Here is an 18842-nt window from a genome sequence, read left to right on the forward strand (position 1 = left end):
AGTATCATTATTTCTTTGTTTTTGTTTAATCTTATTTATAAATTTCAGAATTTTATATACTTGGCTCTTGGTTATTTTTATTAATGGGGTATAGCTGGGTTAGAAATAGTTAATTTCCTCGGAAGTTTGAATTTGATCATATATTCCACCCCCTCCAAGCTAATTTTGCTTTCCTCATTCGATCTGATTCAGCATTTATTAAACACTGATTAATATTAAATTTAGTTTTAACTCCTGGGTACATATCAATAATCAGCAGAAAGAGATGGTCCTAAAGCATCCTGAGTGGCAGACAGAAGCCAACCTTGTCTTGAGCAAATAATCACCACATATAGTTAAGCATGGTTATATGACAGTGCTAGTTAGGTGCTTTTACCATATTTTCCTAATGACTTAAACACAAAAGACAAAACAAAAAAGCAAATACACACGTTCATTAGAGAAAAATTGGAAAAGCACTCATCACCCTTCATTTTTATCATACTGTTCTAGGGAAAAGTATTTTCCAGTATATATTTTCATTTAATTTTCCTTTAAAATGTTCCTCTGACTTTTATTTTTTTAGGCACAATTTGTTGGACTCTAAGATCAACACCCTGTTGTCATTGTGCCAAGATCCAAATTTGTTAAATCCAATCCATGGGATTGTGCAAAGTGTGGTGTACCATGAAGAATCCCCACCACAGTACCAAACATCTTACCTGCAAAGTAAATAAACGTATCGGGAGGAGGATGGTTGATGAACTTGAAACATGTGTGCTGTTAAAGAATGCACTGGCTGAAGAATTCCTTATGAGGAATAGGCTTGTTCACACCTCTCTAATATGCCATTTTCTGACTTTTAATTATGTGTTCAGTACAATAAGTGGTTGACAACTTTTTAACTAAAATATGGTTTTATACTGGGTATATTTTCAGTGAGTTTTAGTCTACTTTGACACTTATTCTAAAAAAAAAAAGTTTTCACTGTGTGTGGGGGTTTTATATATCATCAACTATATAATTTCTGTTAAGACTGAAAGAGTGTCATGCTTGCTATAAGAGTAACATTTGATTTGTTGCAGGTTTTGGTTTTAATGGCCTATGGCGGTTTGCAGGACCCTTTTCAAAGGTAAGAAAATATCTTTTTCTCTATTGACAAAATGAAAGTTTTATTTATATTACTGTTCCTGCTTTAAGACAATATGTTGAAAACCAGAATGATTCACAAAAAACACATATTATTTTTATTAAAAGTTTTCTACCACAAGATTCTTTCCAAGAGGCAACACCTTTAATATGTTTATATACTAGCTTTTACCAAAAAAAAAAAATTCAACTAAATTTATGCTTGACTTTTCAGAAACGTATGATAAACCTCTGTAAACTTTCTGCCCTTGGTCCCTCATGTAATTGATGATCTTAATGCACACATTTAGGTATCTTGTGATTAGGAAGGAGCATTACATATGTTTAAAATCTACCTCATGACCTAAAATTAATATAATGTTATATGTCAATTAAACCTCAATTTTAAAAATTACATAACGAAAAAGAAATTTACCTAAAGAAAACATTTTTCCTTCCAACCTGTTGCATTAGATTCACTCTTCCCTGAATATATCCTCATTTGCTCCATTCAGTTTGTTCTTTGATTGGTGTTAGTTGATATAGTGCTACATAAATGTGTATTTAATTATTCTCTCTGTATATGGTCTCTCTCCAAATTGATTGAGGTTCCTTGAAGGCAGGACTTCTTTTTCTTCCCCTAGTGCAGTGTTCTAGAGATAGGGGTGCTAAATCAATATGAATTGCATAAATCTTGTTCTAATTTTAACAGTTGAGTACTTAGTTTTGTTTTGTTTAGTTATTACTGCATATCTCTTGATATGCAAAGGCTGTCATTTAAAAAATGGGCCTGAAGTCACAGAAATAAGTATATCACGCGGGAACTTTTGTAGTTTGATTGCCAGTAACTCTCCGAGCCCTTCACAGTATTTAGTTAGTTGAATCTCTACATGGCAGCTGGAATGATGCTCTGCTCATTTTCTCAGTTTTGGAAAATAGACTAGACATCATTCCTGATGATTGGATTGTCTCAGAATTAATTCAGTCTTTGTGCATGGCCTTCAGTAATCACAGGTTCATCTGGAAGCTGTAAGTGTTAGCTGAATAAAATTCCCAGTTGTAAGTCCCATGGTAGTCTACAAATATTATTCCACCCCCTTTTTTTTTAATGATCTGTAGTACAAAGGAAGAAAAATAGTAAATTAAGCCCAAAACAAAAATTGAATTTATCTTTTTTGGCTTCAAGGGGGATTTACAAAAAAAGAAAAAAGAACAGAGCTAAAATAATGTCCTATTTTCCATTACAGCAAACACAAATCCCAGACTATGCTGAGCTTATTGTTAAGTTTCTTGATGCCTTGATTGACACGTATTTGCCTGGAATTGATGAAGAAACCAGTGAGGAGTCCCTCCTGACACCCACATCTCCTTATCCTCCTGCAGTGCAGAGCCAGCTTAGTATTACTGCTAACCTTAACCTTTCTAATTCCATGACCTCACTTGCAACTTCCCAGCATTCCCCAGGTCAGTAAATGTAATCTTTATATAAATTTGAGCAATAATATTACTATACCAACATTAGGAATTCCCTTGTTATCAGTTTATAGCAGATTTTGCTCCTTTTTATCATGAAATTCATCTCACATTTCTTCTTTACCTTGTAGCTGATTTGAATTTTGGTTTCTATAAAGCTGTCTACTTTCAAACAGTTATACAAAGATAGTGAAATGTTTAGAGTGTTCACATAGTGTTCCAAGGTTGATAAGTTTTTAGAGTTTAGGCAGGAAGAGTAACCTAAGGTATATAACCCTGTAAGTGAACAGAATTATAATTCCCTTACTAGATATACTAACCTTGCCCTAGTGTTTCTGTGTCTCTGATACAGCATACTGTATCCCAAAAATAAACAAAATATAGTAGTGCCCCTTTTCCCTGCTGCCAGCAACAACCTGAAAATCTAGGAGTAAATAAACAACCAGACAAAAATGCCACCTCAAAAAAATAACATCTTAAAGCCCATAAGCATATTCCTGACTCTGGAGTCACTCTTAGGTCCAAGTGGGGAAAGTATGCCCATTGAACATGCAACTAAGAGGCAGATAAACTGAGAAATAACAGCTAATAGCTCGGGTGGGGCTGAGATAAACAAGATGGCAGAAGTGGCAAGCGTACAGAACTCTGGGCTTTTTCAGTGACAAAGCGGATGATTTCTTATGACTCTGGTCAAACCCTGGAGGTGTTATTCAGTTCATTACAGAACTGACGCCATTGTGTATTTATGATGACAGTGGGTAATGAAGGAAAGCTTCCGTTGTGGTCGTGTATTCTATTCAGAAAGATATCTTTCTAAAATGGTTAAAATTAAAAAGGTTTTGTGTTTAAAGTTTCATTATCTGAAAAGTTTACTTATGAAACACCTCATGCTATAAGGAAAAGTTATCAATATTAGATGTAGTCAAGTGTTAGCATGGATTTTCTTTTAAAAAGCCAAATGATGCATTATAACTATTTTGTGATGTTTAAGATCCATAAATAGAATTCCCAGTTTATAATCTCAGTTTTGCATGAATGTTTAAACATATATAGTTTTGAAGGTTCTGAAGAACTTGGCAAATCTAATACCCAATTCATATTATAAACCATTATATTAAATAACTATATTCATCTATTAAGCTTTGGTCAACAACAAAGCCTTGATCAGCAGAGGAAACAAATTGTTTAATCCAGCATTTATTTATCGATCACCTTACTGCACCTAGTCAGGTTTTCTCCCCCACAAGAAATAAGAGAAATCTGGCCAACTTTTTTTCCCCATAGAACTGTGTTTATTTGGCCTCTGTCACCTATTCCCTAGAACAGTGTTTCTCCAAGTGTGGTCCCAGACCAGCAGCCTCAGCATCATTTAGGAGCTTATTAGAAATGCAGACGCTAGAATCCCACCCCAGACCTCCTGCACAAGAGACTCCAAGAGTGGGGCCCAGGCGGCAATCTGTGTTTAATAAACACCCAGGTGATTCTTATGCACTAGAGTGTGCCTATGATCTTGCCCCATTATCAGCATTTCAACTGTTAAAGCCAGGGCAAAACTTTAACTTTACTTTCTTCTAGATACTGCAGCCACTGAATTCTTTCCCTCATCACCACTACCCCCCGCCTCCCGCCATAAAGTCTTAGCATTTTGGAGCTAGGGGGTACTATAGAGGTAATTTAGTTCTAGGCTCACAATGTTGTGTGTGAAGGGGAAACTGAGTTTAGAAGAGCTAAGTGAATTGCTTTATCACACAGTTCTTATCTAGAACCAAGGCCAGTGCTCTTTCTGCCACATTCATTGCCTACTGTATCTGTCATCTTTCTTCCTTCCCTTCCCCTGCCTTTCCCTTTTTCTTTCATTTCTTTCTTTCTGTCTCATTACTTCCATCTGCCTTACCTTAAGTCCACCACTCCTTTTCGTCTGTAGAGCTCTCTATCGTCTGGGTTAGTCAACCACTGAAGTTAATCACAATTAGAAAATTCGTAGACTGTCTATATTGATCCTCTTGTTTTTAAAGTTTGGTTCATTTTGACCAATCTTTTGCCTCTTGGGCTACTAAAGTGATGTTAAAGCTGTCAAAATGTTTAGTTGTTTTTACACTGACTTTTTTTTTTAACCCAAACTAATTGTCAGGGGTATTTCTGCCCATATTTGCCCACTGATGGAGACAATAAAATAATCAGATTAAGAATAAAGGTACCAGTACAAGTTCTTCTGCTAGTTGATTAACTGTTCATGTCCTGTGTTGATTGGACATTAGCCATATCATTTGCTTAGAAAAGTAGTCCTACTCTGTAACCTCTTACTTAGAATTGTTTAGAGAAATCAAAGAATAGCATATGTGGTTTTGGTTACAGTTTTAAACCTACTGCGTCACCTCCAGTAGTTCTCCAAAGATGGCTGCTCGAATAGATTATAACACCCTGGAAACCTCTGACTATTCTCAAAAGAAACTGAAGCTTTAAAAGTAATACAATTAATTAAGTAGAATAACGGTGTTTTTCTGTCTCTAAATTGTAAATTGTATGTCCTTTGGTTCACCACATTATTTTACTACGTGTTATTAGAGAAAGAGTTTATCTTTTCAGTAGTAACTTTACTCTTCGATGAAACCCATTTGTATCTCTAAACTGTGGGCTCATCTCCATGAAAGGATCCTGATTTATTTATCTACCTAATTATTGTGTTTTTGTCATTTGCTCTTAGGGAATACCTCTGACAAGAGTTAATACTTTGTAACTAGGTATGCTGTTTTATATCTTTAGCTCCTTGTAATCTTACATCCCTATCTCCTCAATTCTTTGTGGATCTGAGTTTGCTGATATCAAAGGGCTAAAAGAAGTGATGAATCTAATCCAGATTCATAACTCACTCCAGCATTTCGGCTTCGCTATTTGGTCGTATAGAAACCAGAATATTTCCCTGTCTCCACTTCCATCAGCCAAGTCCTAAGCAGAAGTATTTAAAGAAGCCCTGTGTCACTCCCTGAAATGGAGCATAAGTGTGGCTTGCCATCAAATTACCCAACATCAACCTGCGCTAGTCTACTGAATTTTAAACAGGTGAAAGCTCTGTTTCTTTATGTCAAAAAGCAAAAGTTGCTGATCTGCACACAGCTCAAGCCTTTGCTTCAAACTTTCCCTGTCAGTGCAAGACTTTGCTTTCTAGATCTTTGGTACTTAGCAGGATCGGCCACTAAGCTGTATCTCCTTTTGGTCTCCAATATTCTCTGCTGTCAAATTAGCTAGGTAAGAAATTCATGAACCCCCTCGCCCTCCCCCATGAAACACTAAACCTTACTTAGGTAAAAATTTTGGTGATAATTCATCAGTCACCAGCTTTTGAGGAAGTAGCGATCATTTACATAAAGCAGTTGTCTCTGAAAATCCAGTCTTCTTGACAGATGATCATAGCCCACTTGTCTATCCCCTTAGCACAAGAAGGATTGTTTTATAACTCCATATATAAAATTACATAAATGACTGTCTTCTGACCCCACTCCTAGTAGAAGTTGACTTGGTATCAGTGGAGCCAGTGGACTGTACTCAGAGTTCAGTGCATATGAAATTGTGTTAACTGTGGTCCTCTTAGCCAAATGGACATAAAACTTCGTCTCTTCAGATTTTCCCCACATGCCACTATGAGAATCTTGAAGAGAATCCATAATATTTACTCTCTGATAGATAAGAATATTTCAAATTTGATATTGCGATCCATTCTTAGGTCCAGTGTAGCTGAGCTGGACATGAATTGAAGAACCAGGATTAGAACTAGAAAATAAAACCTATCTACTAAAAATGTTATATATGGGACTTTGTCGTGCTTAAGGCCAAGCCATAAATGGCTCTCTTACAGGATGAGCAAAGAAGCCTTTTTAAAAGCCATATTGTGAGTGCTTTATAACCATTTCAAGTATGCATTCCAAATAGTCTTCCTGTATCCTCTTTAGATATTAAGGAGCAAGTATACTAGAAATAAAAATCCAGATGGAATTATATGGATTTTAGTACTCATTAAAAAGAAATTAAATAGGTTCATTTCCAATGTATTAAAATTTAATTTATACTCTACCGAGACCTCCTAATATTTTTCACACTGTAATTTAATTCAGTAAACATTCGAACACATATTTTGTAGGTATACACTAGGTACTCTGGAACATTTAAAGATGAGTGAGACACTGGTCCCCAGAGACTTGACAGTTTTTGCCTATGGATCTCACTATTCGGTTTCAGCTAAAGTTGTTATTTCCTTCTGAGTCATGTTGTTTAACAAATTCTTTGTGCACACAAGTTCTTTGATTTTTAGGTACGAGATTAATACTACAATGCTCTGTAGAAAATAACCCGAAATCCAGATTTTATCGTGAATTATCCCAGATATTCATTGTTTACTACATGCAAGGGACTCTGTTAGACCCAAGGGAGTGGCAGGGGCTACTAGGACATGAGACCTGCCCTCAAATAGATTTCAGAATAGTAAGAGTGGCAAAGTATACACAGGTAACTATTTTGCCCTCTTTTGTGATCTCTTTTGTACTTATGTTGTACCTTGTACTGTAAAGTATTCTGATCATTCAAAGGGACATCTGTTTGGAAAAATCAGGTAATAATTACGGCAAAAGTTTTATAATATGTTTTTGACCTCAAAAATATGTGAGGTCACATGTTTTATAATTTTTTAACAAAAATAAGCCTGTGATCTATTTTAAATGTTTTTTCACTTGAAAAAAAAAACTTTAATTTTTTTCTTTGATCACCTTATTTTACTGTTAGTGTTAGAGCATGGATTTTTTAGAGCAAAGACCTATTTAGTTGAACTTTATTTTAAATTCACTTCTTTCACTTTATTTTGGGGCTATGTCCAGGCCTGTCAGTTATTCAGTCACTTTGCTTCTGTAATGCAGACCTCCCTCCCAGGAAGCCGGGTGGATCAGCTAGGAGTTGTAAGGATTCCTACCCAGTAGTGCTGACAGCTGTGTGCAGAAAAGGTTAGTTTATCAAAACCATTTCTCCGAAGGGTAGACTTAGTCACACTTCCGCTGTGCTTATTACCAGGTTTAAAATGTCTCCCTCTTAGAAGAAACTTAGAGGCCTCTATTTTGAGACTACTTAAAATCTCCAAAACAATTTTAATGTTTTAGGGAACTGCTTACCGTATCCCAGACCTTTATTTGGTATATTCTTGATTTGGTTTTTCTTCTTTTTTCTTTGTTATTACCCTATATTTAAGGGAGAAAAATAATTTTAAACTGAGCAATTCCTTGGTGTAACTTCTGCTAATTTTCCATTTCATTTTTTAGTGTAATTCTTGATTTACACTAAAATTCTTACTTCTAATAAAGGTGGTAAAAACACATCTATCTGTAAAATTGTAAGTTCTACCATTTATTTAGAGATTGTAATGTTTGGGAAATTAATGGTCAGAGTTCAGCAATTAAAACAAGAATCCTCCTGAAAACCAAGGAAGATAATAATTATCCAGTATCTAATCATCTTTCACCCTTTAAAAATCTTACAGAGATCACTCACTTTTGTTTTTCCTTCCATTCTGTGTCTGTGAAGCTTCTCTGCCTTTTGCTCTAAATCAGCAGTTTTCATGCAGCTGCTGCCTCACCAAGGTACTCTTTACTTTTGTCATCTTTGCACGAGATACTGCTTACCCTGCGCTCATCCTGGGCACACGGCATGAGACTTCATTCACCAATCCCTGTAAGCAGAGTCTGGTTCAGGCACCTAAAGAATTTGTAAGGCCATTACTGTAAGGTCTGGATGCTTACGGTGCCACAGGGCTGAGACTTGTCTCGATGAAAGAGCTGTTCATGCTCCCCCTGAGCGCTGGAGATGCCGTCCCAGCCCTGGACTAACACAGGCAGCTGAACAAGAAACTCCAGGGAGAGTTAATAGAGAAAGGGAGGGTATGTGGTTTGGGGAAGGGTTTTTAGCTTAGGAAGTATTTATTTTCCCCAAATATAGATACAAAGCCAACCCCAGCATTTCCGTAGAAATTAAAGCTGGCTGTTCACTCTGTCACCCGTGTTAAAAAGAAAGGAATGTGGTCCTTAGTTAGCTCAAAGGACTAAGAAGAAAAAAATGTGATACACTTACGTCTGATTTATAAAAGATGCCTTTTCTTTCTTTTACCTTTCGGTAGTTAGTATACAGAAAGATTAGACCTGTATAGAAAAAGAGGTGTTAGCAATTGATGAAAGACCATTACAAATATTTTTAAAATTCTTATAGTCACTCTTTTGTATATCTAGCTCAAAATATGAATTTTCTAAATATATATTTAACACGTTTCCATCAATGTATTACTATAGCATAAGAACAAGCTATAGTTATCTTTTCTTCTAAGAAGACTTATATTTCTTGCTTATTTACATTAGCGTCAGTAATTTTATAAATCCTAGTATAAAATTCAAGTCCTATGCGTTTGTTCTAAAATTCCTTTCAGCACTTCACTTGGTCTTTTTTTTTTTTTTTTTCAGGTATTAGGAACATCTTAATTTATGCAGTAATTATCTGTGTGCAAAAAGTCTTCACCTAGCCTATCTGATTCTTCTAACAATCCTTTGAAATAGGCACGTCTACTGTTATTTTTTAATTGCCAGATTAAGAACTGAAACCAAATAAGAGTTCTGATCCAAACAGACTGGAACCTGGGTCTTCTGATGTGCCTCACTGTGTGTGTAACAAATGAGCCTCTGACAGCTTTGCCTTCTCATAGATGCAGTAAGAGTTTTCTGACAGGTTTGCCATATGATATATGTGATAAACTAAGCAATGCAGAGTCAGGGAACTTACTATCTATCGCCTTGTGCAGGTGGTGGGAGGTTTGGATTATTATGTCTTTTATTTTTGTTGAAAAACTTCTCACAAATCACCTAACCCATTTTTCCTCAGCTTCTCAAGAGCTAAAAGGGATTCGATCCTTTTATTATTTCATGAAAATATTAGGTTCCAGTTTGAGAAATCATTTTGGTGTTTAAAAAAATAGGGGACTTTTTAAAAATTATTTGTCAGCCTGGAACTATATCCCTAGTTGTCAAAATAAACCCTGATACCTGCCTTCAAGGAACTCATGTTTGAGCAGAGGAGATAGACATATAATAGATATATAAGTTATTTATATATGTTATTTAACTATAGTGTAATCTAATAATTTTTTTCCCACTTAGTTCACTGAATTTTGGCCAGTAACACCTTTTATTTAGGATTTTATCTTTATCTGGAACCACCACAATTCACTGAAGCACAGTGCTTATTCATACACTGCTGTAGAGAATCTTCAGCTTCTTCTGCCCTGCATGTTGTTTGTAACTGGCTGCATGCCTAACCACAGCATATCTAAGGGAATTTAAACTATCAAGTCAGGACCACAGAGGTTTTTACCTTTATTTCACTTGGGTGGTGGCCTTTGGATTTCTGTCACCTCACGGATTTCTGCTTTTGTGCCCACTGAGCGTCAGAAGGGAAAGCCAGTGCGTAGGGGCATAAGAGAGACCAGGATGCAAAGCCTCCAAGCAGCCTTGATGAGCAGGAGTGCAGCACCAAGGTCTACTTAAACCAACTTAAAATATAGCATGTACCAAAGCAGGATGGATCTGTCTCCAGTTGGGCAGTCAGGCTGATAATCAGAGAGCTTTTCCTATAGAATGTTGAGACCAAATCCTTCACTACATTCTAGAAAGGTTTCTAGATTTATTTTCAAAGGGTTAAAAAGAAGAATGCTGCCAAAATTCTCAAAAGTGAGAATTATGCTTAGAAACCAGGATACTGGTATCATTCTGTTTCATACTAACCTGGCTTTTTTCAAGGTGCTATTTTTCGGTATATATATAATGCTTTTTTAAATTGATTTTTTAAAAAACCTCCAAGATTTTTATGTCAGCTTCTCCTTAGATCCTTAAATAAAACACCTTTGCTGTGAAGTTGAACTTAGGAATCACAATCATGCCACATTTACTTGTGTGTGACTGGTAGGGTTGGGTCACTAGGTAGGAAGAAAACATATACACAAAAACAGGTAATGAATTGAGATGAAAATTGAGTAAAAGTGGGACATCAGCCTCTCACATAGCATTGAAGCTTTGGGTTATCAGTGACAGTCCTAGGTCAGTGATACTTTAAGATTTTTAATTAAAAGGAACATATGCTCATTAGGGAAAAAATTTTTAAATTCAGCAAAATAGAAGAAAAAATCACCTGTAATCCCACCACTCTTAAGATAATCACTGTTTATTAACATTTTGGTGCATCTCCTTCCAATTTCTTTTCTTTATGTAGTTGAGGTCACAGTATGTGTAAAACTTTATTGCTTGCTCTTACCCTTAACATTTACTGGGGTGGCCAAAAAGTTCATTCGGGTTTTCCCATAAGACGTTATGGAAAAACCCGAACGAACCTTTTGGCCAGCCCAATAAAATTTTATTTAGAGGTCTGAAAGTCACTTGCTTAACAAAGCAGGAAATGGAATATTCTTAGTATGTCTTTGAAGAAAAACCTTCACCCTAGTGACTTACTCTGATTATACTTTATATAATTTTAATTCTTAAGAATTAAACTGAACAGGCCCTTGTCCTCAGATAGAAGCTTTGCTACCTTGCAGCGTGGTGACTGCTCTCCCCCCCCCACACCCCCAGAATGAGCCATAGTCCAGCAGTGGCAAGGCTGCACCAAAGGTGGTCACACAAGAAAGAGCCCCAGGGCTTCCCTGGTGGTGCAGTGGTTGAGAGTCTGCCTGCCAATGCAGGGGACACAGGTTGGAGCCCTGGTCTGGGAAGATCCCACATGCCGCAGAGCAACTGGGCCCGTGAGCCACAATTACTGAGCCTGCGCGTCTGGAGCCTGTGCTCCGCAACAAGAGAAGCTGCGATAGTGAGAGGCCCGCGCACCGCGATGAAGAGTGGCCCCCGCTCGCTGAAACTAGAGAAAGCCCTCGCACAGAAACGAAGACCCAACACAGCCATAAATAAAAATTAATTAATTAATTAATTTAAAAAAAAAAAAAAAAAGAGCCCCAGAGTGGAAGATTGCTGGCAGAGGGCCACTGGCCCTCCAGTGGTCATCACACTGTGTCCCTCCTGATGACCATCCCCTGGTTGTTTCAGACCCTTATCTTTAAAGTACTAGTTTTGCCCGAATCTTATTTCCTATCAAGGAAATAAACCTAGATAAGGAACTGTTGGACTTGAACTTGTAGGCCACATGCGAATTTGAGGAAATGGAAAGTCAAATACTCAGACAAGTTCATGATCACTTCAGATGGGAGAAGCCAAAAAAACTTTGTCTTTTCCAATAAAAATATGGCGCCACCCCACTGGAGATCAGGGGTTGCATGCTTCTTGGCTCTGAATTGCAGCCATCACATTTAAAAATGGAAACGTCAGTTCAACCAATGTTTGTTGAAAAAGTCGTCAACTAGATCTTGTAGGAAAATAAAAATGAATGATGAACGATCTTTGCCCTTCTAGGTGCTTTTATTCTAGTAGAGAAAGTATGACATATACACAAGTTGTGATAATATAGGCAAAATATAAATGCCATATAAAAACAGGCAGAAAAAAGGGGAGGGAGAAAATAGTTCTGGCAAGAGACAGGAGAACGCATCATGAAAGAAACAGATGAGAAGAAATACGGATTGCATTTTATCTTGTAGAGATTGGTAAGGCAATTGAAAGAGCTGCACAAACACACATTACAGAGTTCAAGGCGCATTCAAGGGATGATGAGCAGTCTCCTTTCAATTTTGTTATTTCTTTTTTAAATAGCTCTGGAGAAGATGCAAATAAATATGCAGAAGAGAATAAAAATCATCCAGAATTCTGCGACCCAGAGAAAAGTTCTTTGAACATCACAGTGTATTTTCTTCCGTTTATCTTTCTACCCGTAGGATTAGATTGGAACAGATTCAAGAGTGGGTTCACTATGCTTGCCTCCTGGAGAGGTGTTGCTGACATTTTTAATGATGCACTCACACTCCCAGCCCAGTGCACTTTTTCATATGCCTGTGTTCCTCTGATAAGCTCAAGACAGCAAAGCTCTATGAAGCCTGTGTAAACCAGACCGTGTGCCTGTAGATGCCTCATACTCTGAGTTGAATTCAAGGCTGAATCCAAAGATGTGTGGCTCCTAGAAGGAGGTCATCACAGATCCATTCCCTGTTCAGGAACCAACAAACAAATAGATGTGTGGGTCTATGTACATTTTCAGGAACATAAATACTTTTTGACTTAAAGTACTATTTTTTGTCCAAAAATAGAAATTTTTCCATTCTCAAATTTACTGTTTATTTTAAAATTCAGATGGTACAGATAAGAATAAAGTAGGGAATTCCCTGGCGGTCCAGTGGCTAGGACTCCACGCTTCCATTGCAAGGGGCATGGCTTCGAGGAACTAAGGTCCTGCAAGCCGTGTGGCTCAGCCAAAAAAAAAAAAAAAAAGAATAAAGTAAAAATTACCTGAAATCACACCATCCAGAGATAACATTTTTGGCAAATGTTTTCCCAGCCTTTTTGTTTGTTTATTTGTTTATTTTCCCCTGTATGTGGATTTTTTCCCCCTAATCCAAAATTATAGTCATTTTTCTGTATCAGTAAATATCAGTCAGTACTTTACTTTTTTTTTTTTTTTTTTTTTTTTTAATTGGCTGCGTTGGGTCTTCGTTGCTGCACGCGGGCTCTCTCCAGCTGTGGCAAACAGGGGCTACTCCTTGTTGCGGTGCGCGGGCCTCCCACTGCGGTGGCCTCTCCCGTTGCGGAGCACAGGCTCCAGACGCACGGGCTTCAGCAGTCGTGGCTCATGGGGTCTAGAGCGCAGGCTCAGCAGCCGTGGCGCATGGGCTTATTTGCTCCGCAGCATGTGGGATCCTCCCGGACCAGGGCTCGAACCCGTGTCCCCTGCATTGGCAGGCAGATTCCCAACCACTGCACCACCAGAGAAGTCCCAGTACTTTACATTTTGATACAAATTGCTAAAATACTTTTTGCTTTCCTACCAATAGTTATGTCAAAGGTGGGTATAATCGGTCTAATTATTTTAGTAAATTTTATTGAAGTATGACAGAAAAGCACACAGATTATAAATTTACAACCTAATGAACTTTTAAGAAGTAAACATACTTAAAAATCCAGGGCTTCCCTGGTGGCGCAGTGGTTGAGAGTCTGCCTGCTAATGCAGGGGACACGGGTTCGAGCCCTGGTCTGGGAAGATCCCACATGCCGCGGAGCGGCTGGGCCCGTGAGCCACAATTACTGAGCATGCGCGTCTGGAGCCTGTGCTCCGCAACGGGAGAGGCCGCGGTAGTGAGAGGCCCGCGCACCGTGATGAAGAGTGGCCCCCGCTTGCCACAACTGGAGAAAGCCCTAGCACAGAAACGAAGACCCAACATAGCAATCAATCAATCAATCAATTAATCAATAAATAAATAAATAAATAAAATCTTTAAAAAAAAAAAAAAATCCAGTATCCAGATCAAGAAACAACATCGCCAGCACCCCAAGAAATCATCCTCATGCCCCCTTCCAGTCACTTCTTCCCCAGAGGTAACCACTATTCTGTCACCTGTCTAATTTGTAATCTTTACTAATCTGATGAGTAAAAAATACCTGTTTTTGCTTCTAGTTACTTTTATGAAGTTACTAATTAGATTATTTATAAAAATACATTGTAGGGCCCAGTTTGAGGAGGTTTAATCTCCTCCATGAGAGAAATAAATGGCATCTGTTAAAGGTGCAAAACAAAAAATGACTTGCCAGAGTTGAAAAGAAGATCAAAGCAAAAATTCTACAGTATGACCTTTCTGATATATTATTTTCTCAGTAAATATTTGAGTTCCTTTGGGGTAGGCACTATGATTTAAAAAATAAAAAGCATCTACCTTTCTTTGAAATGACGAATTTCTGTACCTTCTGCAACTACAGAATATATCCTGTGTATAAACACCAGTAAGGCTACGTGGCTAGAAGCTGACCTCTGCTGGAAGCTTCTGGTATGATTTGGAGGAAGGCGTTCTAGTCTTTGGTGGCTGCTAGCCTTTCATTCAGCTCAAGCCTGCCTGCCTCTAGCTTTTCCTTGCAACTTCTCTGTTTTGTTTTTTTTTTCTTCCTTATGCTGTTTTTCTGCCACGATAGCAAATTTTGCTTAACAAAGTGTGAGGTTTTCTGTGTGACAAGATCTTTGTAAACACTCTAGCAGCTGACTATTAAAATGAAGGCAAAAACAATACACCAGGTTGTATCTCGTATACAAATCGTGAGATTCAATCCTGGAGCTTAACACCACAGGAGAGGGGGTAACTGGCTGCTCTGTTTCTCTCCAGGAATCGACAAGGAGAATGTTGAACTCTCCCCTACCACTGGGCACTGTAACAGTGGGCGAACTCGTCATGGATCCGCAAGCCAGGTGCAGAAGCAAAGAAGCGCTGGCAGTTTCAAACGTAATAGCATTAAGAAGATCGTGTGAAGCTTTCTTTCTTTCCTTTTTCAAACAGACTTAACTTATACGGGCTCTTCACTAGTGACCCCTCACCACCGTGCTGTGATGCTGCACTTCATGTTTTATAATGAGCCCATCCAGTCTGCCATGTTGCCAGATGATCAACTCTTGGAAGCGTTGCCTAAATTTAATGCTGCTTTTTTCTTTAACTTTTTTTTCTTCTACTCTTGGTTTGTCTGGTTTAAGCAAGTGTTCAGAACAACTGCAAAGAAAGTGGGAGGTCAGGACACTTGAACTGAGAACATCCCAGTTGTGAGAGAGGATGATTTCTTGAATACTGCTACTACTGGCCAGCTATGAAAGCCATTTGCACAGAGCTCTGCCTTCTATGTTTTCCCCTTCTTCAACATACAAAGTAAAGTGTTAGTCTTATTTACACACTTTTCAAGATAGAAGTTTATGGGAGAAATAATATTATAACCCCAGTATGTTTAATCTGACTTTTAGCTGTGGACTTTTTTTTACCTTACAAAACTGAAGAACCATAGCGGTCAAGCCTCAGTGACTTCATACCATAAAGCCACAGGCGAGGTACTTTGGGGGGTGGGGGAGGAGGGCTTTAGTATTTTGTAGTGGGTTCTTAAGAAATACTAACACTTGAGTATTAGCAATAATTACAGGAAAATAAGCGTAACCACATGTATCTTAACATTACTGAATTAAAGAGATGAGTTCTGAGGCCTTATCCAAACTCAGTCATCCAAACAAGTTTATATTTTTCTCCAGTTGATTATCTTTTAATCTTTAAATATGCTAAAAGTCGTTTTTGTTTTTGTAAGCCAAAACTATACTAAGTATAGTAATTATACATTTTTCCCCTCCTCTTCTTCTTTCCTAAATAATTCCGAGCAGGGTAATCAGTGAACAAAGTGTTGCAAATTGTTCCTAGGAGGTAATTTCCGTAGATGGTTGCATTAGCTCCATACAAAATGGAATGGTACGTGACTATTAGAGTAGACGATGCTTTTATCTTGTTTAATAATTTTCCCAGAAACATAGAATGTGGTGTATATTATCAAAAATTTTTGATGAGATGTATTTTAAATGTCTTGTAATCTTTCCTCTCCCCTCCAAAAAAATCAGGAATCTCTTCAGCAAAAACATTCGGGTTCTATATGATAGAATTGCATTTAATCACTGTGAAAAGACTGGTCAACCTGCATTATTATGACAATAGGGGACCTTAAGAGTTGCTGCTATACTGAATGGTATGGATTATCATGGCATTGGAATTTCCATAGTAATGCAGATCCAATTTCTTTGTGGTACCTGCAGTGTGCAAAATAATTTGACTTCAGTGAATATATTAGTATCTGGATGTTCCAATTTAGGACTAAACCATATTTATTACAAGAAGATATTATCCCCCTATTCCTGGGTTCCCTTTATATGTTAAGGTGTAATGGCTTTGGGAGAGAAGAAGAAACCTAGGGGAGGGGGAGTTTCCTGAAGTGCTATTTCATGAGTGGATTTCAGTAAATTAAATTCCACAGCTAAATCAATGGTACATTTAAATGTTCTGATTTTAATAATATAACACACTTCACATTTATCCACACAGTAACAATGTAATATGTTAATGTAAATAAAATTGCTTTTGATATTCAGAAAATAACAAGAATTTAATTTTTTTAATTTGTTTACAGTCCTGGGAAAAGTAAGAACCGTTAGCCAAAATGAAAAAAACCTTAGTGTTAATAGTTATTTTGACACTGAATTGTTGGGAAATATTGAAGACAGGTGCAATTAACTAAACTTTTGTTTGTAACTATTGTAGACGCTTCATTAGAATAGAATGTTTATAATAACAGAGCAACTGAGACGATAAGGAATTAAGACTAGAGCTGAGTTTAGAAACAGATCATTAACAGCCCGGTGCCAAGGATGCCAAGCTGCTGGTAAGGTCCACGTTCCCCCACACCCCAGAGCTTCTGGGGTGGGCATCACAACTTCCTGGCTCCTGGAATAAAAGGCAGATGCGAGCCTTTAATCATTTGGGTTCCATGTTTTTCCCTCTTTGTTGTTGGTTTGGTGCAATGACAGTGGGTAGTGTTATGCTATTTTGCTTCTCCTATCAAAATAGAGGAACTTCCAAAGGTTTACCGTTAAAAATATTGATCTTTCCATAAACAAGTTTTCCAAGGTATGCTGTGTCTTAAATTTATTCGTTATTTCCCTCTAGTGTAATGAATGGATGAATTCACTTGAAGTACCTCATGAAATTAATGATCTGCATTGCACAAATCAAAATTGAGCCTTCTTTGAATTGCAAAAATACTTCTTACCAGTACATCCTGGGAATTTGAAAACTTATTAAGGTTTAAGATTTACCTTGTTTGAAGAACTTCTGACTTTTGAGGAAAATCTAGCTTTCCAAGAAACTGAGATGCACATGAGATAAATCTCTCACCAGTATGCTTCCTCTGAGAAATGAAACTGTTTTTTAGGCCTCATACTTATAACCTGCACAAGAAATTCTGAAGTTCATAGTAGGTTGCCCATTTTGCATAATTGGATGTAAGTTCTATAAAGTAATTTGTTTGGGGTTTGTGGATGTTTCCCCTGACTTTTTAAAAAGGAAAACATTAACTCACCATGTTTTTTGGCATGCATGATCTCCCTGTTTTATCACTGCCCTGTCCCAGGGGTGTGCCCTTGTTTGCCAGCACCGAGACCCAGTTCACTAACTTTGGGGGAAGTGGCAAGTGCTCTGTCCTGCATCCACTCAGCACCTGTCCGTTACTGGGTGACGGCTCTGTGCAAGTCCTGGGCCAGGGCTGAGGACGCCACAGAGAACAGCCAGCTGCCACCCCCATGAACGGATGTCCTGGGGGAGACAGAATGTAAGCCGGCAACCCTCCCTGCTCAGTGGGTTTTAGGGATTTTCAGTTTTGTTTTGGCTTTTCTGTTTTTTTGGTTTGGTTTTTACATCCCACCCCCAACCCAGGCATAATGAGGCATGTGTTATTCAATGTTATGCAACGGACTTACACAAAAATTCACTCTTAGTGTCAGCCACACAGCTTTTTTTAATGCAGTATATTCACCTGTAAATAGTTTGTGTAAAATTTGACAGAAAAGTATATTTACTACACTGTAAATACCTGTGATGATATATTGTATTATTTTGCTTTTTTGTAAAGCAGTTAGTTGCTGTACATGGATAACAAACAAAAATTTGATTATTCTCGTGTTAGTACTGTTAACTTCTTCCTGCGACTGCGTTACATCATTTAAAGAAAATGCTGTGTATTGTAAACTTACATTGTATATGATAACTTCCTCTCTTTTCCATTCAGGCCCAAACTTTGGCAGTTCCCTTGTCTACAACCTCGTTAATATTGTAAGCAGTTGTACGCCAGCAGGAGAAATACTGCCCAACAGACAAAATCTACCATTGTAGGGGAAAACTGTAGAAATCCATTTCAGATCATTGTTGTTCCCGTCCCATTTTCCTCCCTGTGTATGTACTCCTCCCCTTTTTTTTAAGTAAAATGTAAATTCAATCTGCTCTAAGATGTGGGGAGTTATTTAATTTCTTCACATGCATCAGCTCTGTTTTCTCACTTCCCCGCACTCCTCCCTGATCTTTTGGAACATTAAGGCCATTTCCTTTCTTTTAAGGATGTCTTGGGTTCTCCTCAAACCACCATCACCACCCCCACTCCATGGGAAGGACCTTTCTATTTCCAGAACCTCTCTAAACGAAAGGTAAAATAATTTTGGTGAAATGTATAGGGGAGAAAAAAGTTTCCCTCGAGCCTCCT

The 18842-nt window shown here is 37.8% G+C and overlaps 1 protein-coding gene across 6 annotated transcripts in view; it reads left to right on the top strand.

Annotated features, from left to right (window-relative positions):
* Nucleotides 1-18581, top strand: part of NF1 (neurofibromin 1) — a 259164-nt gene extending 240583 nt beyond the window's left edge. For 2 of the 6 annotated variants that reach the window (XM_057536869.1, XM_057536870.1), the window contains 4 exons: nucleotides 566-708; nucleotides 1065-1111; nucleotides 2355-2571; nucleotides 14900-18581. In XM_057536869.1, the coding sequence (XP_057392852.1) occupies nucleotides 566-708; nucleotides 1065-1111; nucleotides 2355-2571; nucleotides 14900-15042 (550 nt within the window). In that variant the 3' untranslated portion in view covers nucleotides 15043-18581. Of the gene's footprint in view, nucleotides 1-565; nucleotides 709-1064; nucleotides 1112-2354; nucleotides 2572-7484; nucleotides 7569-8142; nucleotides 8892-14899 lie in introns of those variants that run through there. The other 4 variants (XM_057536868.1, XM_057536866.1, XM_057536867.1 and 1 more) reach the window with 4 other exon arrangements.
* The last annotated feature ends 261 nt before the right edge of the window (nucleotides 18582-18842 follow it).

This window comes from Balaenoptera acutorostrata, chromosome 20 (genome assembly GCF_949987535.1).
Source record: "Balaenoptera acutorostrata chromosome 20, mBalAcu1.1, whole genome shotgun sequence".
Lineage (NCBI taxonomy): Eukaryota > Metazoa > Chordata > Mammalia > Artiodactyla > Balaenopteridae > Balaenoptera > Balaenoptera acutorostrata.